Source organism: Molothrus ater, chromosome Z, assembly GCF_012460135.2.
Source record: "Molothrus ater isolate BHLD 08-10-18 breed brown headed cowbird chromosome Z, BPBGC_Mater_1.1, whole genome shotgun sequence".
Classification (NCBI taxonomy): domain Eukaryota; kingdom Metazoa; phylum Chordata; class Aves; order Passeriformes; family Icteridae; genus Molothrus; species Molothrus ater.
In genome coordinates, this window is record NC_050511.2 from 46696455 (window position 1) to 46723077 (window position 26623).

Genomic DNA, 26623 nt, shown 5'->3' on the forward strand with positions numbered 1-26623 from the left:
TACCTGAGTTAATACAAACTATTGTTTGGTGGACTCAGTTTAAAGACAAAAAGCCACGCTGTTTGGTTCTGAAGCTACACTGAATTGACAGACGTGCGCGTCATCTTCTCTCCTTGGCTAAACCCTAGAGCAACAGACAGTAAAGTAGGTGCAAGAGGGGAAGTGTCCATCCTTACCTGAACTTTGAAGAGTAGAAATTGAGACAAATGCAAGACTGCCACTTTGCAGTGTCTGTTCAAAGTGTGTTTGCAGCTTGAACCTGTGAGAATTGTAATGTGCTACACCTCAGTAAAAGAAAGTTACAGGTGCGGTGTCTGAAGCAATACAACAAAATGGGTTTTCTTGAGTTACCTTGTGATGATTGTAAATGTATCAGTGACTGAGTTGCTCTGGGTGTATATGACTTAATTTGTTTTTTGTCAGATTAGAAATGGCAATATAACAGCTGAAACTTAACACAGAAACAAGCAACAAACCTAAACCTCTCATCTTATGTTAGTTCAATTTTTCATGCTCACCTCATATAAGTTATACATGCTACTTTTCACTTATTTCAGGCAGTTTTCATTCAATTGTTAGTAAGCTGTTTCTATGCTTTTTCTACTGATAGTGCCTGCTTGCTGGATAGAGTGCAGTCATTCTCTTGTGTTGTCAGAAAAATTACTGTTGAGCATCTGCATCTCATTTTGTGCTGAGTCAGACAATCCCTATAAACCCTTTGTGCTGTCAGGTGGTTGCAGTCCTATTACTAAAAACTAGCAGAAAAAGGACATCGAGTGTTCTGGTCTAACAGGCCACTCCAACCTCTGAGCATCTGGCTCTTATATATTCTGATGCTGGTGACAGCCTCTTGAGACAGTGTTTTCTAGTAATATTTTCATTTTTGCAGTCAGTATTTTCTAATGGAAATAAAAGGGGTTTGTCAGAACACTTGTAATCCTCCTTCTTCTCTTGTTAGATACCAAAACAACATACTCCTACCCAGCTTCTATTTATGAAAGTAAAAACTGTGTTGGAGTTGCAGTTGTATACTCCATTATCAGCTTGTGGTCACAGCGATAATTTGGTTTGTTCTTTCCTACCCTTCTCATTGTTAGAACAGTTCAAACCAGAAAAATCGGCTCCCGAAAAATCTCTACTAAGGCAGTATTTCTCTGGTGTATAAAGACTTTAATCTGTGTCCTGTGTATTTAAAGCAGTGTGGACGAAATCTTCCCTCCACCTGTTCTCTTTGGCTGGGATTCACTGGCTCTCAAGATTGTTTCTCACAAATCATTAAGAATATCTCTTCTTTCCTTTTCCCTTTTTCCTCCTTGATCTGCCCAGACTTAATCTCTTTAGGTCTCTTAAACAATCGTCCCGTGCTTGGTTGGGATCTTGATCTCCTGAAATTGGACCTATTATACTTGACTGTGACAGGGGAATACCCCAACTACACTTAGACTGTAAAATACATGACTGAGATTGCCCTAAAGCGTGTTTGGCTAAGTGCTGGGTTTCCCACCTAAACCATGCAAGAATTTTCTGTTCTGGGGATTCATACAATTGTAACCCTTGGCAGCCAGGTAACCCTGTAAATGCCTTAAGTTCTCTTTGCCAGGAGTTCAACTGCCAATAGAAATCACAGCTCCTGCACCACAAATTGGGTAACTGGGACTGATGCACCCACTTAGTTTCCTGACAACCCCTGCAAGCAAAAAAGCAATACCCATGCAGCACACTGTCTATTTTGACACTTAATACAAGCTAAATTCCTAGGCCCACACCTCCCCCATTTTTCTGTCTTGCTGAGTAAGTGCACCCAGTAAAAATTTAGTTCCACACCAAACTGTCAGCTGTATGGGGAGGTTAAGATTGCATCTCTGAACACTGCCTTGTGTCACACAGTCCAGTATCTGTTGAAGTGTCTTAACCTGCTCAGAGGTTATATGGACAGGCTGTGCTGGATCAGTTCCTTTCAGCAAAGGTCGAAGTTCATCTAATAGCTCATTTGGGATGCCTACAATAGGGCACAGCCATTGCAGATCGCCAAGTAACCTTTGAGCATCATGCAATGTTTGTATTTTAACATTTAATTGCAGTTTCTGGGGGGTAACAATTTGATTGGTAAGTGTCCATCCTAGATATTTCCAGGGTGCAGATAATTGAATTTTTTCAGGAGCTACAACCAGTCCATGTAGTTTCAGAGCATCATGTATTTTTTGAATTTGTTGACCTGTAAAAGGTTGCAGTTGCGCAAATAAAATATTGTCCATGTAATGATAAATGATTGTTTCAGGCCAGGCTTGTCGTAAAGGTTGTAAAGCATTGTCAACATACAGTTGACACAAGGTAGCGCTGTTGCGCATTCCCTGTGGAAGAGAAATCCATTCAAATCTCTTGTCTGGCTCTTCTCTATTTAAAGCCGGTAAGGTAAAGGCAAACCTCTGAGTGTCTCGAGGGTGAAGAGCAATAGTAAAAAAGCAGTCCTTAAGATCAACAATCAAAAGTGGCCAGTCCTTTGGCAACATAGCTGGGTTAGACAAACTTGGTTGTAAGGCTCCCATAGGCTCCATTTGTTCATTTACAGCCTGCAAATCATGTAGTAAGTGATGCTTCCCTGACTTCTTTTTAATAACAAAGATAGGGGTATTCTATGGACTTGTTGACAACTGTAAATGGCCTTGCTTATATTGGTTGTGTACTAGTATATGAACTTGTTCCAGACTTTCCCTTTTTAACGGCCATTGCTTAACCCACACTGGAACATCCGTGGTGCAAGTTAGGAGGATTGGGAAAGTCCACGCAATGGCCATTAGCCCAAAGGGTGCTCATTTGTCAGCACTACTCCCATTGGAGCCAAAATGTCCCGATCAATAAGGCACTGTGTAGTAGGGGGCAAAGGTACAATTGAGAAAACACTCCGCAAAGTTTTTCCATCAATAGTTATGGATAACATCGGCGATTTTCTTGCAAGCGTTAGGCCTCCAATCCCGGTAACTGTCACTGTGGTTGGCTGTAATGGCCAGTTGTGGGGCCAGAAATCTGGACTAACAATGCTGGAATCCACGCCAGTATCCAATAAACCTTCCAAGGTTTGCCTCCCACCCTGATACTCTATTATTACAGTGCGCTTTGGTCGATCATTCAGGTTCATTGTTAATAGAGTGAGTCCTCCAGTGGAACCAAATCCTCGTTCCCCTCTCGACTGTGATTGACAAGGGGGTAAAGTTTTAGTCATTTGTTCCAATGGAACCAATTGAGCTATCCTCTGCCCTTTCTTGATTCGTATTGGTGGAAAAGGAGTATGCACCATGACACAAATCTCCCCCATATAATCAGCGTCTATTACCCCAGGTAAAACAAACAATCCCATTGTTGTGGCTGATGATCGTCCCAGAAGCAAAGCTCCCATAGGTTGTCCATCAATGATGATTGGTCCCTTTATTCCAGTTGGAACCTTTTCTGGTTGGGTGGTCATCAATGTTACTGCTACTGAGGCTGCCACGTCCAACCCGAGGCTCCCGGCAGTGGCTGATTGAAGGGAAGCTGGGCTGAAGTGTTGACAGCAGCTACTTGTGTCTGGGCGCGGTGGCTGGTGGACGCGCTGGCCTTCCCGTTTCCCGAGCGGTGTCGGCAGGCTCCGGTGTTGTGGGTATCCAAGAGACAATTTTGGCACCAGACGCTGGCTGCTTGACAAGCCCGTCGTGTATGTCCCATGCCTCCACACCGGTAACATTTGAATCAGCCAGCAGATGAAGCCCAAGGAGTATTTGTTGCCACTGCTTGTAGGGGTGCAAGAGCAGCTAACACCTGACTCTGTGAGGCTGCTGCTTTTTTTGTAATCCTACTCCTAACTCCTTAATAGCTTCTACTAACATTGCTTGATTTCCTATGGGCATATTTGCCAATCGTTCTAAAGCTTCTTCTATAGACCAATTAGCTCCTAGGGTATTTAATACATTCCTTGTAGCCTGATTACAGTTCTGGAGTGCACATTCTTTTAACAAAGTACCTTTCATGAAATCAGGGACTCCTGCCGGCTCGATTGCATTGGCTGCCTTATCTATAAAAGATGCAAATGACTCATCTCTTCCTTGCTTTATTCCCATATAAGAGGGAATCCCCCCTGCCTCTTTTATCCTATCTATAGCCAATCGCACCAGGCACATAGCCTCTCGACATTTATCAGGACCGATTAACGCTTGTGCTTCTGTCTGAAGAAAAGGCCCTAGACCCATTAGCTCCTCTAGGGTTATTCCGTGTAACGGGTCGCCTGGCTGCCGTGCTACTGCTACACATTCCTGACAGAGTGACTGCCAGTGTGCATTAAACAAGAGCTGCTGATGCTGAGTGAAGATAAGCTTCGCTATTCCTCTGCAATCAGCTGGCAGTAACACCTGAGTCCCCCAGATATAATCAAGCATTTGTTTTGTGGGCTCACTGGTTACCCCAAATTGACTAACTGTGGACCATAATTGTGACAACAGATTCCAGTCTAGTGCAGTAATTGTTGCTTGATACCCGCCCCCTGCCACAGGAGAATATATCACCAGACAAGCAACATCCATAGCTGCTGCTATAGCCTCTCTAGCCCCTGTATCCATGATATCTTTTGCTACTGCTGTCCATGCCTCCCTTCGCCCCTGTGCAATGGCCCCCGCTAGGTCATTCTCTGACCCAGGGATTGGCTCATTACTAGGAGGAGGAGATGGAGGGTCTGGCACAGGCAGTGCGGACGGTGCTGTTGTAGCACACGCTACAGGGGTGAGTTGCTGCTTGAAGAAGGAGCTGATGTTGGTGGCAAAATGACTGTGGATGTGGCAGGGGGTAATGGACAATTGAACCAGTCCCCATAACCCTTATTCTTATCATGCGCTACACTAGCTTGCTGAGCAGCCTTATTTTCTGCCTGATATTGTAATAACTCATCGTGCACGACTCGCCATAGCTTACCCAACTTTTTTTACAGTTTTATCTTCATCTATAGCTGCCTCCCACAGCTTGTCCCAAATTTACGCCGCTCCGTTAACTCATGTACTGTATGAGGATTTTGAAAAACTCCCTGTGCATACCCATAAGCTAACAACCCAGGAAGCTTTTTCTGCAAATCTATGCCCTTAACCTGACGCTTTTGTAAAAAGCAAGTAAATAAATCATATGCTGCTTGCCTTTCTCTTTCCATTTTAAGAACATCAGTGCTGTTGCAGCCCTACAAGGTCTCAGCAGCACGTATCGGCCGGGCTCTCCGTTCAGGTCACCCAGGGCGCGGCACCTTCCCTTTTTCAGCGGTGCTTGTTCGCCATCCTTGCTGCGACAGGACCCAAACTCCTTCACCGATCCACCGTGGTCGCTGTTACAGGAATCACATCGCAGGGTCACCATTTTGTAGGATCGGCGGGAGAAATGCAGCACTCAATATGAGTGATCAGCAAGTCTCAAACTTTATTGATAGTCACACATATTTATATCGGTGTTAATGAAGCTCATACATATTGCAAAGAAGAGCTCATTATTGGTTAATTACTTATCGGCCAACTATGCCTACTTCTATATTCTTATGGTTATTCTGTTGCTACTTCTACATTCTTGTGGTTTTTCTGCTGAAACTATCCTCATATTTTTGGCAAAAGATCCTCTCCTTTATCCTGTTGTTGCACCAAGGGCACAATGTCCTTGCCCATTATTGGACACTGACTGCTGACTCCTAGACTTGTCTCCTTCTTTTTTAACCAGCGGTATCATGTCTATGTGACCTTTCTCAGCTATCCAACTGAACACAAACCTCTCCACACAGTAGGACTAGAAGTCTTTTATTACGATCTTAGCATGTTTTGGTTTGGGATTTGAATGAGAGAGGAATGTGACTTTTATAGCCAGTAAAGAACAATAAAAAGAGATTTGAGATCCTGGATTTAGAATCACTTTCTTAAGGATGAATTTGTTTGGCAAATGTCATAAATCTTTATGATCCCTCAATAACTTGAGAAAAATAGCTCTTTAGACTTATAAGGAGCAGAATTTGAATATATATAGCTGAAATGCAGATGTCTGCTACATTCTAGACCATCACAGAGCAAAGTATTTTCTATCATTGTCTTACCACAATACTAATAATAACCTGACAGAATTGTATGTTTTGCCACCTGTTTTTTCCTTAATCTAAGCAGAAATTCAAAATGTGCTATCAACAGTCAGTAATGGCTTTGAGATGGAAGAATTAAGATTGAGAGGTGTATTGGTTCACTGAGGCCACTCTAGGTTTTTAAGCTACAGGCTGAAGTTCTTTGGATCTGCTAATTGCCTGTGTCAGCTTGCTCAAATCTCATGTCTCTTCTTTCCCTCCATTTTGGCTGTAATACCTTCTTAATAGTTGCTATTGTCATTGTAAAGACACCAGTCGATTTGAGTTCACAGCAATTTCAATTTGGCTAATCAGATTTAATAATGCACCTGTTGATACCATCTCTGCAGTTACCTTATCTCTTCTTAGTAAGCTAAAATCAACTTTTTATAACCTGTAGAAATCATGTTATCAAGGAAAGAGAGGTGATGATGAATGTTTTCTAAAATATATACATAATATAATTTTGTACTCTTGCTTTTACAAAAAATGTCAAAAAAGGTCCTGTAGCAGAGACAAATAACAATTAAACACATGAGCTGAATCTTTCTGCTTCACACTGATTCCCCCATGTAGTCTTTGGTTTTCTCAAGTTACGCAAATACATGGAGATAGATTTCCAGGAAGTCCTTGAACAACTGCAGAAGAGTTAAAACCCTACCATAAGAAATGAGTATGATAAAGTCCTTTCTGTCCTATACATCTCATTCATCATGGTCTTTGACAGAAATGGCAACTGTAGCTTTTTTTATTAGACTGAACCCCTGTTCAGTCTAATGTGCAGTGTTTTTGCTGTGGGTTAGTTTTATTTACCATGATGGTTAGATGTACCCCATGTGAACAGCACAAGAAATTCTGTCCCCCTTGTGAATTTGTCCTGGGCAAAAGTTTGAGTAATACTTCAAAGTATGATGTCCGTGTTCAGAAGTTGAAGAACCCAGCAGAGACAATTACAGGTACAGTGTGCAGGATGCAGTCCTTTGAGAGATGGCTGTTGTATGCCAGAGGAACAAACCCTGATTTACTTGCCAGAGCTGAGCCTTTCTTTACTGGTAATTAAAAGCAAAGCTGGGAGGGATTATTGATTTATAGAATACCACAAGTCTACTTACAGCATTTTAATGAGTACACATTTTATTTTCATGCATCATTTGTCAATGCACTGTATCCTCCATAAATGCTCTCATGCTCATGAAGAAGAATACAGGCAACTCACTTGATCCTCAGGCAAAAACTGTTCTACTTTATCATTCTTGCTGTGTTCCCTGTACCTTTTCTTATTCTAATGCAGTATTTTTTTGAGTTGAGGGGACTTCTTTCAAATGCACTGTTTAAGATATAGATCAATTGTGGGTTTTTACAGTGACATAATTATATTTTTTCTGCTTATTAGTCTGTAACAGATGCCAGCCTTACAGATACAATGTCTCTTGCTCTACCCCAGAGGTGCAGACTGCTCTTGAAAAATTGGCAATATATTTGCCCCAGTGAGCGATAATTGCTTTGATTTTGGATCTACCTTCTGCTATATGCTCTCCCCTTTTCTGATTTAGACCATGGGAATCTCCCTGAATTTGTCTGCAGTAGACATTAATAAAATTTTTCCAGAGAGTGTCACTTCAAATCCTCTGCAATTGTGTTGTCCCTTTGGAAAGGTTCTTTTACAGCCTGGTTAGCAGATGGCTCTGTAAGCTCTCTTCACGGACTTTTTGTTCCTGCTGTCTGGAAGAAGGTTTAAATTAGTTTAGCTATTCTCATTTTATTTTTTTACCCAGCCTGTCTGACTTTATTTTACCCACATCAATTGCCAGAGATTTTGAGCCTTTTGTTTTCTTGGTCGAAAAAGATTCAGTTTGTTGAATTATGCTTTCTGTCATGGTAAGAATGTGAGCTTCAGAATAAGTTTATCAGGGAGACCCTCCCATTGAGATATGAAGTATAGAAAGGACCTGGTTATCTTCTAAGCTCCTTCTGAGAAAGAAGTTCAGATGTGGCTGGATCCACCCTCAGCCCCAGATTTTGTTGTTTTCCAGTAAGCCCAAGATGCTGGCAATCCAGTTCCGCTTTTGAGAATGCGATAGCAGGCCAATACTTTCCTAACTAATCAAGTATCTTTGATTGCAAAGGCAATCTCACCTTGACCATCTTTGAGGATGGAGGAGTCTGACCAGCCTTTTTTAAAACACTTGGCTTGCAGAAGCCTATGTGGAAGCCACTGCTCTTACTAATGCCAGGTGTTTTACATGAGCTTGAACTGAGCTGGTTAGCTACAAAAACATAGGACAAGTAAAAGACCCACTTTCCAGTGCAGGTGGGACAGAGATTCAATATAGTCCTGGCACCTAGCTAAAATCTTGTCTTGGCTTTCCATTAGAAGAGTAATGCAGCTGAAAAATGAGAATGGCTTTTGCAAAAGCTGTGACAAGGAGTTTGAAATGAAATTGCCCTAGCCCTGTCTGAAGTGAAAGCCAGAGCAAAGAGTGGCAAGGAGGGTATGTTTTTAGAAAGGAGAAAACATTTATCTGGACACTTACTTATTTGTCTGGTGTTACTAGGAGAGTAACATCGACTCAGGTCTCACAAAGCAGATGTGAGGAAGGGCCTGTGTTCAGGTCCTTCTGAGAGGGATGAGCTGATTGAGATGAATGCCTGTCCTCATCTAGAATCAGGTGTTCAGCACCTCAAAAAGCCAAGCACAGTCCAAAAAACAGGTTTATAGGGAACAAGGGAAGGATGAAATGGATTGCATTTTGAGAAGGGAGGATTACCCTTAGTTTCTGTCCTGTCCCCCCTCCCCTTCTCTTCCTGTATCTGTAAAATACTCATGAGACCTCTTACATCCTCTCTGGAGATGTAGTTTGCCTTTTGTGTTGATGACATTTATAAGCTATTGAGCTACAGAATGAACAACAACAGCAGGAGCAGACCTGAGAAAGGAAAGCAGATAGTAACCTATTGCCCAAAATCTAAATTTTAATGGATTTTTTTACTTGCATCTGCTGCTGTTACTCCTTGGTGCAATATTCAGGAAATAGATAGTTGTTTAATCTTTAACTGGAAAGGTCATCTTCTCTCTGCAGCATAAAATTTTGTTGTTTTTCTTAATCTGAAGGAGCTCATCCTTCCTGCAGGGTAAAAGAATAAAGTCTGCAGCCAAACTGATGGTTTAGCAGTGTCTCCATCTGCTGCACTTGAGATGCTTCTCATTTATTCTGTGACTGCAGGATGACAGCCTGTTAAAAGTAGGTGAGTTTAAAGGAGAGAATTTCAAATGAAAAAATGTGTCCGAGTAGAGAGGACACTGCTTCAGGATAAATTAATCTTCTGTTTGTACACTTTACAGCAATTGCAAATCATCATTTTTAATAGGTATTCTTCCTCCTGTTTGTTCTATACACAGCCCAAAATATGTCTTGCATCTCAAAGTGTATTCAGCCTGCTTACATACTAGACTTTGTTGAGACCTCTACTGAAATGTCTTCCTAGTTGCCCTTCTACAAAGCAATGGAAATTAGAAGAAAAATAAGCAGTGGAAAAATAGACTGACTGAAGCTCTTAAAATAGAGCTTCATAACTTTGTTACTAGTTATATTAGCTTATATGCCCTAGCTATTTTCAAAATGTTTTTCAAATGTAATTCTTTTCTAGTATGGTCTTAAAACTACCAGGTTATGCATAGACCAGTGAAAATGTTTGAGGTTTTTTTCTGTAAACAAATGCCAAGTCTGTCATATTATCTTCCTTTATTTTTGACATATATTTCAGTATATATAGTGACTTAATTACAGGAGTCACATCTTGTAAGTAGAGTGACCATAAGGGAAGGCTGGAAAGCTCATGTGATGGTACTCAGGCCTGAGAGAGAATCTTATGCTTGGTATCTTGATCTCTGCAGAGTTGATCTGATGTCTCACCTCCAGTGGCTGCAGAAAGGGGTGTTTTATTTGCTTTGTTCTGTAAGAGTGGTATTTGAACACTTGTAAACACACTGGTATCTCATTCTACTAGGCACTGATAGGCCTGCTAGAGTATCCTTGATCAGATAGTCTCCTCAGTCTAAGTATCACAATGCTCAGTATCACAATGCAGAGTTCAAAGCTGTACTATTTTTTTCAATCTAGCAGCAAGGAATTTATTTTTAATGCATCATATCTCAGCTTCACTGTTTATTTGTTCATGTTTCATATAGCTTTAGAACATCTTTAAATCCTTATTAATGCTTGTTTGATTTTGCAATGAAAGTAGCAAACTATGGAGGTTTCCAGAAGCTTGGAAAGCTGTTAGCAAATCACTATGTTACAGAAATTTCTTTAGAATACTTTGTAATGCATCTGCTTTAAAAGTAGTGGCCATTACCCACATGATCACACATCGGAGCACAGACAGAGCAGCAGTATTGGTGGCTTTTCATCGCTGTTCCTTGATTGTCTGGTCCTGTGACAATAGCAATGGTGGGTTGGCTCCTTGATATATAGGCCCTTAAAATGTCTAGCATCGTGATGAAGGATCCGTAGTGTAGGAGTTTAAAATTACCTTGGCAATGGATTTTGCCCCTTTAACCAATTTTTAACCAATTCTTAACCAAGCCTAGAAAAGTTTCAAGAGTTTTAGGGTTTGGGTTTTTTTTTCCGTGTCTTCTTGTGTAAACTATACATCTTCATTGCAAATAAGCATTGTCCTGGTTCCAGCCAGGATAGGGTTAATTTTTCCATCAGCCAGGAGAGGACATGACTAGGAGTCCCAGATTATTCTATACCACCTCACATCTTCGATGGGGATGGGAGAAGGAGCCTTTGCAGGTTATCTCCACATATTGTGGGAGTGGCCAGCTGTTGTTGGGAGTTCTCATTGTGGTGAGCCCTCATGTGTGAACCATTTGCCTCTTTCTTGTACACACTTTTGTTAATATTCTATCCATTGTTTTGCTTGCAGTTAAATCAGTTACATGAATAATTTGTTTAAAACATAAGCCCCTTTACTGAAGTCAGAACTGCAGTAAAATTGATGTATGCTAGATTTTAAAAACTGATTAAGGCCACGTTTTCTAACAATGCCAGACACCAAGACAACTGATTGAAGCAGAGGGCAGTTCTGCCTCTTCAGCAATCTGAAAAGATTATTTAGAACCTTTGCCTCACTGCAATCAGTCTTAATTTACATCACCTAGACAATTAAAAAAAAAAAAAGCTTTCAAAGTAGCTTAGGTAAAATATGAGTAAGTCTCTTTTTGCTCAATTACTTGTGGGAAAACTGTATTTTTGACACATTATGGAAAGACCACAGTAGGAAAATGAAGTGAATGCAGTAAAGTTCACAGCTGTATTTCACTGAAAAGCAAACCACTGGCATGAACTAAATTACTGCCTGATTTTGTTGCTATAGCCTCTACTAGGAGTAGAGGAGAGTAAAATTCAGCCCCACCTTGTAAGGGCTGAAACCTATGTCCATACTTACCTCTCCACAGGCTTTCCCTATTTTGCTTTCAGTAATGGTACTCAGAAAAAGGCAACACATCAAGGCTTTCAGCCATTCATCCCACCAAGAGATGCCTATGGAAGCTCAAAACAAAAAACACCCCAAAACAAAATATATCCCTAAACTCAAAGTTTAAGAAGTAGAACTTTATTCACACATTTGAAACAAGACAATAGCCTTCCTGAAAAAAGCTGTCATATTTCATGATTCTAATCAGACCTGTAAGATGTCCCTCCTACTATGACAGTACATTGTTTTCCATGCCAGTGCCACCAGTGGCCATTCTAACACACATTGCTGCCATAGTTCTCTCCTAAGAGGATTCCATAATGAATTGTTCTGGTGCTGCCATTCTGACAGAAAGTCTGAGGAATGCAAAACATGTTGAGAGATATATGAAATCTATCACATGGGCTGAAAAGAGTTAAATCTATCATATAGTAAGAAGACTTGAAATTGCCTCAGGAAAGTAAAAAGTATTTTGCTGCTACAGTACTGTGAAATACATTTGACTAGAGGTCTTTAAGAAAGAGCTCATTTCAATGCACATTCAATTACTAGTCTGAAGTTATTTATTTGTTAACAGGGACAGCTCAGTGTTATGAAAATATTATGACTAATTGTCTTGATAAAATTCAGTTCTTCACCATCAACCACCAATGCATAAGTAATACACACCTCTCAGTGGAAAAGATTTGTACCTGGCTTTAAAAAAGAAGCAAAAATTAGTATAAAAGAGCTTTGTTGTTTTAAACACACATAAAAACTACTAAATTACACAGGAATTACATGTTGTCAGAGAAAATCAGAAAGCAATTCCCCAGGAGAATATACTTTTTTTTTATAAGGAAGTGAACAATACACTGGAGAATTCTGGACAAAGCATTTAAAATAAAAGCATAGGTTCTGAAGTACTGAGAACAGAACTGCTCAACATTACCAAACTGAATTTGTCCTGAAAACAAAGTTTAGCTACAACCTTCCCATCTGTGTAAGGAAACACAGATGAAAAACTGCATTTCACTTACAACCTTTTGTTCCAAGAACAGCCCACTATGAACCATTAATAATTCAAATAAGCTGCACTGTTAATCGTGATGCTGTAGTTAAAACTCTTATCAGAGCAATGAATACTTTCCTTCATTCTAGCTACAAAAATACAATTCCACAGCTGCAAAGAAGGGATTACTACTGGCAGAAGTAGTCTTTTCAGAGAGCCGTAAGAATGGATGGAAGTCTCAAAGCCAAGAGGTTTCTGAAGGGAGTTCAAAACTTGACTGTATCTTCATTTACCACAAAGCTGCAATACTTACAATCCTTCAGAACAACGGTGGGTATGTGGTTACTTTGTATGTGTTTGTCTCTCCAGTGCTGCTTCCATTCGGCTTTGTTTTAAACCCTATAGGATACAATTTAGTAAAATCTTGGTTTGGCCAACATGCAAATAAAAGTTTTAGTTGCAGAACAAAAACATTTCTGGACAATCTTTTTCAGTCCTCAACAAATCACAAACAGTTTTAAACTTTCTTTGGAAATCAAAATGGGCAGTTTAGAAACAGTTTTGAAAGCCCAACTACATGTTCTCTTTACAATCAGAGGCTATACAAAATAATTTCAAACATATACTTGTTCATCTGAAAGTAAATTAAAGCAATCCACGGTTATATGTAATCTGAAGCACAAAATCTTCCTTTTTCAACTTCCTCAGTACAAATAGTAGTTAATCACATAGTTTTCTTTCTTCATAAATGCACAGATGAAAATATGAATCAAAAATACAAGTCACAGATTTTCACAACTATGTTGACAGTTTCTGCTGGACCTTCACAATGGCATGAAACAATTACTGATGAACAATCTCTGCAAAAGTGACAAATCTGAGAGTAAGTGTGATACTACCACTCATACTGAAAGAAAATACATAGAAGACTACTGAAAAATAATCGTATTTACTCCATCTGTCTACAAAGACAGAATTGTTTTTTTTAGAATGGCTGTAAAACAGTGGCTATAAAAGTACCTGACAGGACTCCTCCAGTCAAACAAAGTACTAAAATATCAACAAATGTATATAGATACATACATATATATATATATATATATATATATATATATATATATATATATATATATGCTGGCTCACATGAATTCTACTCAACTCGGTACTTACACAGTACAAAACACCCTTAAATGTAGCAACTGCAAATCAGAATAAGAGACCTAAAAAGCAGCCCTCCCTGTATGGCTTCTTGCTGCAAACAGAAGCACCAATAGCAGTGCAAAATTACCAAGACACTTCAATCCACAGCAGCACATACCAGGTAATATCCAGTGTGGTAACCACTCATGTACCAGGCTATCAACATGCTCCCCAATGCTTCGTCGTCCTCAGCAGAGTCTGGCCTCATGGGTGGTGGAGGAGGAGGAATCAACTAAGGAATCACAAAGGAAATGTCTGTGTTTCAATATGGTGTTTCCCAGATTAGAGAGCACCTAATTCTGTAAGATTAAAACATAAAACTGAAAAATAGGAACATATCCTCAATATGAATAAGAGTCAGAGATTATGTTTCCTGAACACATGTAATTTCCAAAGCCCAGGAAAAACAAGGCTCCTTTAGCTCCACAGGAGTACTGTAAACAAAAAGTGTTACTAGGGGAAAATACTATCTTCTTCAGTGAAATGCTGTTAACTTAAAGTGTAGTTTCTTCAAATAATTTACCCCTTGGTATTCTGACCAACAGCTTCACTGTCACAGAAATGAGTGCAAATCACACCTCCTATGTTAGATTATCATAATATTTGGAACAAAATGTATTAACAGATATATGAAAAATACAAGCAAACAGAACAAATATGTTCTAAAACCAAAGGCAGTGAGCACATTCAGTAAGAAAACCTGAGATCACCAATGCTCATCTTCCCCATCCTTCTGTCACTTACTGGTGGTCCTGGTGGGAAGGGTGGGGGCCAGCAAGATAAAAATGATGGCGGTGCCTTGAATTTTGATCCAGACTACATGGTAAAAAAAAAAAGTGAAAAAGTATAAATTAAAAGGGAATTTGGGGTATTAGCATTTTACTTAAGAGAATTATGTGAAACAACTCACGTACCTTGAACAGATAATACATCGCAGCAATTTAATGAAAATACAGACATATATATAATAGTGAAAGTAGCTATTTCTGAGGCACATTCCATAACTTGAGAAGTGCAACTTAAGATTACTCATGTCACTGAGGTAAACACGGCTGAAGCAGGGCTCTGTTTAGAAGCGTTTTTAAAAGTATTTTCAAAGGGCTTTCCTAAGTGGAGGTCAATGGTCACACTCTCAACAGGAAGAAACAGATCAAATATTCACACAGGAAAACAGATAATTTCTCTGCTCCTGTGCAGAGGGGGCAAAAATTGACTAAATTCCATTGTGCTAGTGAATGTCCTTAAATAAAGATCTAGATACAAATCTACTGACACAGCATAAAAAAGATAAAATAGAACCTTATAAAAAATCTTGCACAAACAGTAACATGTAGAAAACATAATGCTGTGTTTCAGAAAACAACTGCACTATTATTTAGACTCATACACAATAGGAAAACTGAGGGGTATATCAATATCCCATCACTCCTAATTCAAGACAGCAGCTACAGCTGAAAGGCTCTGTGACATTTGGGCATCACATTTAATGCCTTAAATGTCCTGTGAAGTGAAGCATACCAATTGGCTAGAAAATGCAAAATCTTAAAACATCTGTCATGAATCACACCACCAGAATCCAGGGAACAACATCCCTCTTCTATGTTAAAAGGCATTTAGAAAGCAAATGTTAGCTAAGGACCAGAAGGTTCTTGTCACAGCAGCACTGCAGAAGGACTATATTGTGACGAGATAGTTACAAAATGGCAGACCAAGAGATACTGACATGCATATCTGTACATCCATTCTCAAAACGCTGCTAGTTGAATTCTAGACAATGATAAATATCATATTGTCTCAGGATTCACAGTAATACCACACTAAGCAATGGTACATAAATTATTTCAATTAAGGTTGAGCTTACCCTTCCTAGGCCTGGGGCTGGTGGTGGTGGTGTGGGAAATCTCAAGTTCTGAGGGGACAATCTTGCTTTTCTGCAGTTGCTTTTGTTTCGAGGTGACTGGGAAGATTTTTCACTTTCATCTGTTGAATATGGAGTCTCATTTTCATTCTAGAAGACAAAGACATTCTTATGACATGCACTAAACAGGAGTTTACAAAAGCAATTTTAGTGCAAAAAAGCTTGGAAAGTCTCATTCACATCCCTCCCTCTCTCCAGCCCTCCCAGTCCTACACAGGAATAACTTTATCTGCTCATCATTTTAGCTATGTTGTCTTTAACTGGTGAATTTCTTGTTGTCCACTCCCTTTCTTCCATGAGGAGTTTAAGAAGTAAAGGGATGCTTTCATTCCCTCCATCACGTTGTGTCTGTTTACAACAGAACTGTGCATCACTTCTCACTCTGAACACCAGCAGCACCACCAGATATATTAAAAGAAGTTGATTCTCCCCCTTCCCAACTCCTTATAGAAGAATTAAAAAGTCCCTCACCTCCCCAGAATGCCCCATCCCATTTACTGTTTCATCGCTGGTTGGAGGAAGCAAATCAGACAAGTTCTGCTCCTCCTGATTTCCATATCCTGTGTAAGTGACAACACATGTGCCTCTCTTCTGGTTGATGGAGGCAATAGTTGCTAGATACAAATTGCCATCCTCGGACCAAACAGCACTGCAGCTGTCACCAACTTTCCACTGCAAAAGAAGCAAGAGAAGCATGTAAATACCTACATGGCTGGGCAGAACGTAACTTTTCCTATGCTACTTTCTGTCCAGAGGGATGGATCCCACCTACAGTGTCTCCTTTGCATTTACTGAAATTCCTCTATGTAACCTAAAGTTTATAACGTCATCACCCCACACCACTATCCCAAAATGTTACTCTCAAGGTGATGAAGCAGCCACTTCTGCGTACGGAAGTACAACATACAGCACAAGCACCACTGGCATTTACAAATGAGACAACCTGTTTCAAAGGCGCTGTATTGCTCTTGTTCCTATTTCTGTTCTTTTTATGGTTTTTTCTCTTTATCACCATGCGCTGCTCCTGCTTGTCTGAAGGCTCCGAGCACTCCCCATTTTTTAAGGCATTCTTAAGGAAGAGAAAAGAGAAAACCAATAAATGCCAATCAATCCAGCGGCCTCAGCCCCAGCATCCAGACCCGGCCACGCCGATCCCTTACCTTGAAGGAGGCCACCGCCTTGTCGTACGCCTTGATGAGGGCCGTGTCGTCCCAGATGTCCGAGTCGTCGCTCTGGGGAGGCCACACACGGTTTAGCGCCAGGGCAAGGCCCCACTCCCGGCCCCGCTCCCGGCCCGCCCCGCCGCTCCCACCTGCCCGGTGCCGCGCCGGAAAAGCACCGCGTCCGCCATGGCCGCGCGCCCGCCGCCGCGCACGCGCCGAGCGCCCTGCCCGCCCCGCCGCCGGAAGGGGCGCGGCCGAGCCCGGGGCCCGCCGGGATCCGGCGGGATCCCCCGCCCTCCGCGTGCTTCCCTCAGCCTGCTCTGCCGGGAAACCCGTCCCGGCGAGCTGCACAGCGGGAGCCGGGAGCGAGCCAACGACTTGGTGCAGCGCTCAGTGCTGGGCTCTTCAGTACAGGAAAGACAAGGAGCTACGGAAAAGGGTCCAGCAAGGGGTCACAAAGATGATTTGGGGTCTGGAGCATCTCTCTTATGGTCAGAGACTGCAAGAGTCGAGCCCGTTCAGTCCAGAGAAGACAGAGAGGATCTCATCAAGACACACAAATATCTCGAAGGCAGGTGCCCAGAGGATGGTGCCAGATTCTTTCCGGTGGTGCTCAGCGACAGGACAAGCAGTTAAGGCCATAAACTGAAATACAACAAGTTCCACCTCAATAGACAGAATTTCTTTACATTGAGGGTGGCGGAGCACGGGAACAGGCTGCCCAGAAAGTCATGGAGTCTCCCTCTCTGGAGAAATTCAAACCTCACCCGGGCACATTCCTGTGGCATGTGCTCCAGCTGACCCTGCCTTGGGAGGGGGCTTGGACTGGATGATCTCCACAGGTTGCTTCCACCCCTAACAATTCTGTGAATTTGCTTAATTTCTCAACTACTGCAGGTGTTACATTGCCAGCACCAGCTACATCTTCCTTCCAGCTCTCCTCAAGCTGTGCCAGGGGCCTGTTACCAATGAATAAATGCACTTAGATGGAATACAGTTTAAAAAGCAGAGGCTTCAAAATCTTTCTCTGGAGACTGGATCAGTTGCTGAAGAACATTTAGTGCAGGCAGGTGGTGAGAGCAAGGCTAGAGCCCAGCCCACTGCACGACAAAAGGCACGGGGACTTGTGGCACCAGCCGGGGAACTGAGACACAGCAGGAGCCACACCCAGACCTAGACTGGGACGGTATAAAAGCCCAGAGGTTCCTTTGTTTAGGGCCTTTCCCAGAGGCATCAGGTGGAGCTGTGACTTTGTTAGTCATTGCATCAATATTAAATTATATTGAACATCAGGATGTCTGAGACTGCTACAGGAAACATGGGGTTGTGCTGATAAGGAATCCTGGGCTTAATGTGAGTGAGGGGTGTAGCTGGGAAGGGGCTTTATTCCCCCAGCTCAGGTGGTGTGAATGTGACTGACTGCCAGAGTGGCTCCAGAGTTGCCAGGGAATTTTCCCCAACAGTTTTCCCCTGGTCAGTAAACAATATACTCAAGCATCCCTTTGAAGCAAGGGCTGAATTTTTCCACACTAACTTACAGAACTGACGCAGGTTGAAGCAGTAATTTCAAATCATTTTAGTGGTGTGACAATTTCAAGATCTGCTTCTATTGGAACTCATTAACATCAAGCCTGTAGCTTATTTAAGTTAGTATCAGGACTCGATTGAGTCACTTTAGTACAACAACAAAGTCTGCGAGTCAAGAGGCATTTTTCCTATAGGGCAGATTTAAACTACATGTAACGGTGCTTATAGTATGCATTTCTTATAAACTTTACTTATACTTTATATTACACTTACGTTCTTATACTGCATTTCTCTACGAGATTATCCATTCCATATGTTCTTGGTAACTTCTTGGAAATCAACTGATTATGAAGCATAACCATTTCAGATTAGACAGTATTTCATGCAACATTTTATTGTAAAAATATTTTGAGATTTACAGTTCAGACCTCTGCAAGGTTAAGCACATTTTACAAGTATGTTCCCTTCTGAACGTAGCTGTACTTTCAAGAATTCAGGCAACCAAATCTGGTCTAACTGTAGATTCAGAAATTCTGTTACTGGAACCATTAAGTAAAACTAACAAGTGCAGCAAAAGCTAGAATAAAGCCATTGCTTAGTACTTTTATTCATAGACATGCAGAAGAGTGTAGTAAGTTTTGAAAGAGCACTATAGACAACTAGGCCTATAGTAACCAGAAAATACTCTAACTAATGATAGTTTAACAACTCTGCACAATAAATGTTTAATCATTTAATGGCTGGACACTTTTATGAATGATCTTCTAGGTCCTTCTGCTTCATCGGTGCACTCTATATTCTCCATAGCAGCAGCTCATTTTGCTCCTGCCTGCAGAGACTTCCTTTCATTAGCTGCTTTTTGCTTTTGCTGCATAATTTCAGAGTCCCTGTGAAGAAAAAATAGCTGGATATCAGATACTGGCTCACAATTTTTCTAAGTAGAGTTCTCTCGCTTTAGTAACTCCCACCTGAAAAAGGAAAAAATAATTTCTCAGTAAGCCACAAGCAGAGTGTTTTATTACCCCGTTTTTTTCAGTGCATGCGTTACTCCATGAGGCAGACAGTTCACTTGATTAGTAGACCTCATATAATTCTTTTGGTTTTAGAAGTAAAAGACAAAATGGATCAAACATCTTAAAGAAAGCATTACACAATCTTTTCCTGTTTGCAGTAGGCAAAAATCTGGTCAAAAAAATTAAAAAGCATTACAGGACATAATAAAAATACATCTTTTTAACAGCAGAGACAGCAAAATTTAATCATCAAATTATGCTCTGGCAAGTGATTAGCCAATGAATAAAACACAGTATTTAAATGCTATGTTAGCTAAGACACTGGATTCTTTCTGACCCATCTCCCTCTCCTTTTTCAGCCTAAACATTTACTCAACTTTACTAGATCTTACCTCTGTTTCCTCTGAGAAGCAGACAAGCTATCTTCTTTCCTTTTGCCTTTGTGGATCTCCTGAGTTTTCTTCAGGTTCTTTTGGCGAGCAAGTTCACGCTGGTTCCCGCCTGCAAGATAATAAGCAGTTAAACAAGTACTACCACTTGTTTTTTTCCCACACAGTGTACCTGTGTAAAAGTCTGTTATAAAGGCAGTACAGTTTGGCACAATGCATAGAGCTGGTATGGTCATACCTGCTATCTCAGCATCCTCTCTCAATGTACAACAGGAGAAATTAAAGGCTCATAGTTGTTACTTTTTCAATTCTATATGTCATGTTCAAGAGATTACCCAAATTCTAATATTCCTTACAGAAACAAAATGTAGTTTGCCACAAAAGGCTGAAGGAAAACCATCACACCAATAGGCCGGGCAAAATCATGTCAGTAACTCATCCAAAGACAAGTCATCCACTCTCTAACACATTCCAGCATTCAATATAGCTTACAAATGAATTTTAGACTGAAATAACAGCACTGAAATTGAGTGCACTCAAATACTATTCAAGAGATGACCTCAAGAGGTTTTTTAAATTTGAAATAAAGCGCAGAATGTAAGCCTGGGCCTTAGCAACTGGGTGGCATTACTTCCAACATAAGTGAGAAGAGTAACATTACTTCTATATGTATAAAAAGACACAAACCCACATCACTATCAGTAGAGAGGACACTTCAGGGAAAAGACAGCTTTCCCCACGACTACCAACAAGATAGGAATGCAATCTCTTTGATCACACAAAGTTCCTGAGGGCACAACATCAAAAGTATCTATCTAAATACTCAGGGTCTTCCAGGCAATGGCCAAAGACTGAAAGATCTTCTGCATTAGCTGGCAATCTCTCCTCAGTATTCTCTTCCTTAGTTCTATTTTGCTCCAACCTGCCAGACCTAGTTCACACTGGCTTGGTACTTCTTGCTCTACTTCTTTTGGACTGACAGATATGCTATGCATAATCATTTGTTCTGTTGAACTAATACGATCTTTTATACTCAAAAACAACAATTCCATCTCTCCCTTATTTCTGTTGTCTCTCTTTTCAGTCTCTCTACATTATTAAGACTGTCTATGCCATCTTTCAGTCTTAAAGCCAGATATCTCAATCTTGAGGTGCCTGTAATTTCTGGTCTACAAAAGCATCTTAGGACTAGGTCACTTTTAAACAACAACCTGCTGGTATGATCCACCACTTTGTGCCCACACCATTTCTGAGCAGACAAAGGTACCTGCCATGTCAACAAGTAGACAAGATCAACCCTGCAGAAGCAGGGGTTTGTGCATTCTTCACAACAGCCAATGGACTGCCTGGTAAGAGATGCCAGAAACTCAAGTGAAAAGAGCCCTGTATGACTGCTGCTTCCCAAGAACCACTCTTGTCTTGGAACATAACTTTTGTCTGTGACGGGACATAGGTGCTACCTTTTGGAAACGCTAAGAGAACTCTACTCATCATCCTCACTAGCATCCTATCCCCAAAGTCCATCTAGAAGAAGGGCAGCTGTTTGTTCAGAGACTGAAGCAAACCAGCTGTCTCTGGCAGTACTAGTGTTGATTAGAACTTGATGACTCATGAGCAGATGACACATTCCAGGCCATAAATGGTTCCTGGGTTTTCTGGTGCTCAGGAGGCCAGAACGTTATATGAAGGACCGGGCAGCAATGAAAGAGCTCTTCTACTGTGCTTAAAAAAAAAACCGAAACAAAACAAAAAAACCCACCAAAAACCAGAAGTCTCTTCTTTTATCATGAAGAAAACAGAGAGGAAGTAAAAACGATCTGCTAAAGCCAGAATTACCCTCCACCCCAAACCTCACGTACTTCCTTATGAGCAGTTACTCTCCGCCCTTGAATTCCGGTTCTTCCTTGTTTTCCAAGCAGACACTAAGAACAGGCTTAGCAGTTTTTCCAGAGACACAGTAAGGTTTTAAATTTAGGAACAGAACTCAATTGTATCACTGAAAAGCAGCTGGCACAGCAAAGCAGAGAAGATAGAAAAGCTGAGCAATACAGAATGCACACAAAGCATAGAATACCAAACAACTCTCTGAAGAAAAACTTACTTCTACCATCTGTGCTTCCAAATAAACATTGCAATGGACTATTTGGTCCCATTACTTCATCTGGGATGCTGAATAAGTGTCCCTACCATCAAGGGAATCACTGGTGTTTTCTACATTCTATAACATCAACCTAAATCTTCCATGAAATTGTTCCAACAGAAGACAATTCACCTTCCTGAAATTCAAGCATGAACTACCACAAAAAGAGCAGTACACTCCTCCTGCTTATACACCTTTATACATTCCTCCTCAAGCATCCCCATCCTGGCCTGCTTGTGCAGGACATACACCTCATTTCAACCTGCCCTTGCTCTTTCAACTCCAGGAGAAGAAAAATGCCAACAAAAATCCTAAATGCGCTTCTTTATTATGTCCTGTGCACAAACTTTATGTTCCAGGTCTATAGCTGCACTTCAGCAGCAGTGTGCTCTCATAACTGTGTATTTTCCAGATGAATGTGAAAGCACAGCCTCAAAACTGGGTTTTTACGAGTGAATGTGAAAGCACGAGCTCAATGAAACACAAGGAGTTTCTGTACTGCCAGACATAGCAGGCGGAAGGCACAGGAGCACTCCCAGCAGTCGGGAGCCAGAGCATCCTGGGTCCGGTTCACAGTTCTCCGCCATTTTAGAGCGGGTGTACGAACACTGCTGTTCGCCAGCACTGAACACGGTGACGATTTACAGAGCGCTCCTGCCTTTTCAACAACAGCCTCAACAACCTCAGCTTAAACAGTACAAAATTCAATGTTCAGCCCTGATATAAAAGTCCTTTACTTTCAGTCTTGGCGGCAACCGGGACTGAAATGAAGTGCGGCTGTTGTTTCAGCCCATCATCACTTTAATTCCTCCCCCCGGTCCCGGCACTACTGATACGCCAGAAGGCGGAGGAGGATGTTTTCGCCTCCAGCTTCGGACGGCGGCAGAACGTGGGAAAAAGCCTCCTCCCCACGCACTCACTACAGGCGAGATTTCGCTGGTGGGACACCAAGTCTGCAAAGAGTCCGACGCGGCAGCGGCCTCACACAGCGGCCGACTGCCAGACCCCGGCCCAAGCATCACTCCCAGCCGGACTGCCCTCGGCGTCGCGCCCATGCCTGGAACCGACCAGGAGAGCGGCCCAAGTTCCACCGCCCACTTCACTACCCCACAGGCCCCAAGCAGCCCCCGATACTCACGGGTCATGGCGAGACGATGAGGCCGCGCAGCACCGCTACGGCTCACACTGCTACCGCTAACCACGTACCCAGAGCCACCAACCACGCTCTCAGAACCACCCCAGCACCGCCGAAACCGTCTGAGGCGCCGCCTTCCGTCGTTGCCCCTTATGACACTTCGCTGGTCGCTGGCGTCACGGCGCCGCGCGGATTTGGCCCAATCAGCGGGACGCGTGCCGCTGCCTCCCGCCCCGTGGGCGGGAGCCCTGCGAGGTTGGTGCCGTGCGTCCGTCTGGGCTCGGGCGTGAGGGTTTGGTGTAGCAGCCTGGGCTCGGGGACAAAGCGAGCGCTTGGAGAGTTGCTGAGAGCTGGCTGAACCGGCTGAGGAGCTGCCGGAGCCTTACAGGCGGCCACGGCGCCGTTATTGGTTGCTCCGTAGAGGCTCCGCCTCCTGCCGCTCCTCTCCTGGTCGGCGCATGCTGATGACGTCGCGGGGCGCGCCGCCGGGGCGGCACGCCGTGAGCCGGCCGGGCTCGCGGCATCAGCGGGCGCACGCCGCCGCGCGCTGCTGACGCCGCCGAGCTCGCGCCTGTCCCGGGAGCGCCCGGCGCGCGCCTCTCCCGGCGCCGCCGCCGCCATGTTCCGGCGGGCCCGTCTCACCGTGCGACCCAATGTGCGGCCCCCGGGCAGGGCTGCCCCCACCGGCACTGGCGGGGTGGACCCGGAGCCACCGGAACCCCCAGGTTCGGACACCCCGGCGACGGATGGAGCAGGGACCGCGGTGGAATCGGCAGACGCGCGGCGGGCAGAGAGGTAAGTCCTGCTAAGCTTCCCCTGGCACTGGGTCGGGCCGCCGGCGGCACTGGGCCGCAGATCCCCGGGAGCGGGATGGGGGTGTGCGGGGCAGATCCCGGGAGGTTGCGGTGGCTCTGCGTAGCGCTGGATGCCGTGGCCCGTCACCGTCTGGTTGTCAGTGCTGTGAAAGGGCGCTGGCTCGTCCTGCAGACCTCGTGGAAGACGCATGCGGTCAGTACCCTGTGACTGAGTGTCCAGGGTTGTCAGACAAGGACTTGGGGGTGTTCGCAGCCTAAGATGAACCCGCGTTTCTTTACTGCCGTTGTGCAGCAGGTCCTGGAATAACATTGCAATTGGCTGCCCAGGGAGGTGGTGGAGTGGTGACTTCCTTGGAGGTGGTTAAGGAAAGATTGGACATGGTATTTAGTGCTGTGGTCTGGCTGACAAGGTGGTGTTGGGTCATAGGTTGGACTCAACGATCTCGAGGTGTTTTCCAGCCCAATTGCTCCTGTGATTCTGTAAGTGAAGACTGCAAAGGAGGGGCCCAGTGTGGTCTGACACTCATTATTTCTGACTCCACAGCAGCCAGAAGCTCTGGTTTGCTGTGTGCAGCAAAAATGCTTTGTGCTCTGTAACCAGATGAGTTTCATTTTGTATTCATTCCTACAGCATTTGCTGTTTTGTGTTCGTTTCTTTATGCATTGGCAAGGGAGGACTTTCTCCCTTTTTGCAGGCTTTATTGCCTATTTTTTAAGGTCTTAAAGGGCTTTTTATTGTGATGGAAGCACATGGTAAAGTTGGCCTTAGGACTGGCCCTCCCTGAGGACCTCCCTGTTGTAGGTTAAGCCTGGCTGGTTGCTAAACCCCACCCAGTTTATTGCTTGCTTCCCCACACCCCTGCCCCTCCCAGCCTTGTGGGGTGGGCAGAAAATCAAAACGGCAGAAGTGTGAGAAAAGGTGTGTCAAGATAAAGACAGTTCAATAGATCCTGTGCACATAAGCAAAGCAGAATTGGGGATTCATTCAGCACTACCTGCAGGTGCTTTATTGTCTCCAGGAAGGAAGGGATCAATCACTCATAACATGTACTTGGGAAGACAAACTCCATAACTCCAAATGTTCTTTCTTTCTTCTTCCCCTGGCTTTTATTGAGGAGCACAATGCCACATATTGTGGGATAGCCCTTCCATCTTCTGAGATCAGCTGTCCTGGCTGCGTCCCCTCCCAGCTTCTTGCTGTTCCCCAGTGGTCAGCCACGGTGCACTGTGAGAAATGACCCTGGTGCTGCACAATCATTGCTCAGCATTAGCTGAAAACAGGCGTGTGCTGTCAGCGCTCTTGTGTCACAAATCTGAAACAGCACCTTGTGAGCTACTTTGAAGGAAGTTGACTCTGTCCTCACCTAAGGTAGTACAGATCACTGTTTCAGGATGTCCTCAGTCTGATAATTGTTCTTCAGAACAACATTCACACTTCTTTTGTACAGTTGGGTTTGAATCTTTCATAAATACCTTTATTCTTTTAGTTGAAGCTTGCCCCTTATTACAGCATGATGAAACAATGTTAGTGTCTTCTGTTTCAGTGGCTGGAAATTCAGGTATCAGACTAGTTGGCGTGGCATGTCTTTAGGAAACCCATACTGCCTTTTATTCAACTTGTGTCTTACATCTTTACTTGTTTTTCATTGTGCTTCAGGATGTAATTTTTATGTTACAGCAATCACCTTACTGTATCCTTTGCTATCTGATTTTTTTTTTAATGAAGACATTTTTACCATTTTTCACTTAGAGGCTACTGATGCTGTTCCAGCAGATTTGTAAAATACTTTTGTGTTTGTAATTTAACAGGTGCATCAGTGTAATATAATTCTAAGTTTCAAAACTAGATATTGGCGTGACTCGAAAAGCTCTCTGATCTGTTCTCATGGCGTAAAAACAGGCCTTTGCCATATAGCCTTCTGACAGGGTAGCCCACCTAGCTGACTAGGGGAAGCCAGTTCATGAAAACTTTTTGGACTTCAGTAGAACTTTCCATACTGGCTCTCACACTATCCTTCCTTCTGGACAAAACATCCAGCACACACCTGGAGGAACACATCATGTGATGTGTGAGCAACTGGCTCATGGGTTGGGTTACAGTGAATGGGGTGACATCAGACTGGTGACCTGTCACTGGTGGGGTTCCACAGGGCTCCGTCTCAGCCCTGTGCTCTTCAACAGCTTCATAAATGACCTGGACACAGATTTCAAAGGTATATTAAGTAAATTTGCACATGATACAAAATGCACATGATACCTGTTGACTCTCTTGAGTACAAGGAGGCCTTGCAGAGAGACCTCAGCAAATTGGAGGGCTGGGCAAACGCCAGGCATATGAAGTTCAGAAAGGGAAAGTGCCAGATTCTGCGCCTGGGGTGGGGCAGCTCTGAGTGTATGGACAGACTGGGGAACAAGGGACTGGAGGAAAATGACCTGAGGGTCCTGGTCAGTGGCAACTTGAACATAAGTCAGCAATGCCCTGGCAGCCAGAAGGGCCCACCCGTGTCCTGGGGGGCATCAGGCACAGCATCACAGCCAGGCAAGGGAGGAGATTGTCCTGCTCTGCTGTGCACTGGGTGGCCTCACCTCGAGTGCTGGGGGCTGTTCAGGTGCCACAGTATAAGAAAGACATTGAGCTGTTAGAGGGCATCCAAGGGGGGGGCAACAAAGATGGTGAGGCCTTGAGGTGAAGCTGGATGAGGAGTGGTGAGGTCACTTGTTCTGTTCAGCCTGGAGGAAACTGAG

At 43.2% G+C, this 26623-nt stretch overlaps 3 protein-coding genes across 6 annotated transcripts in view; 1 reads left to right on the forward strand and 2 right to left on the reverse strand.

Annotated features, from left to right (window-relative positions):
• Positions 1 to 11709: 11709 nt before the first annotated feature.
• SMN1 (survival of motor neuron 1, telomeric) lies at positions 11710 to 17087 on the reverse strand. Of its 3 annotated transcripts, XM_036403620.2 has the most exons (9): positions 17009 to 17087; positions 16857 to 16928; positions 16640 to 16765; positions 16168 to 16368; positions 15640 to 15786; positions 14523 to 14594; positions 13897 to 14010; positions 12892 to 12977; positions 11710 to 12283 (listed from the first exon to the last, which is right to left on the reverse strand). In XM_036403620.2, exons 1-8 carry the CDS (start codon positions 17045 to 17047, stop codon positions 12921 to 12923), a joined length of 828 nt encoding a protein of 275 aa, XP_036259513.1. In that variant the 5' UTR covers positions 17048 to 17087; the 3' UTR covers positions 11710 to 12283; positions 12892 to 12920. The 3 variants fall into 3 exon arrangements, with proteins under 3 accessions (XP_036259513.1, XP_036259514.1, XP_036259512.1); XM_036403621.2 differs by having other exon boundaries at positions 11710 to 12977; positions 16195 to 16368; XM_036403619.2 differs by having other exon boundaries at positions 11710 to 12977.
• A 1677-nt stretch (positions 17088 to 18764) lies between these two features.
• On the reverse strand, positions 18765 to 23684 carry LOC118699710 (uncharacterized). The gene is made up of 4 exons (XM_036403815.2): positions 23501 to 23684; positions 23067 to 23444; positions 19792 to 19900; positions 18765 to 19273 (listed from the first exon to the last, which is right to left on the reverse strand). The coding sequence occupies exons 1-4, from the start codon at positions 23682 to 23684 to the stop codon at positions 19201 to 19203; spliced, it is 744 nt and encodes a 247-aa protein (XP_036259708.2). The 3' UTR covers positions 18765 to 19200.
• BDP1 (B double prime 1, subunit of RNA polymerase III transcription initiation factor IIIB) overlaps positions 23658 to 26623 on the forward strand; it is a 52857-nt gene continuing 49891 nt past the window's right edge. For both annotated transcript variants that reach the window (XM_036403118.2, XM_054517898.1), the window contains exon 1: positions 23658 to 23858. In XM_036403118.2, coding sequence (XP_036259011.1) covers positions 23683 to 23858 — 176 coding nt within the window. In that variant the 5' untranslated portion in view covers positions 23658 to 23682. The remainder of the gene's footprint in view (positions 23859 to 26623) is intronic.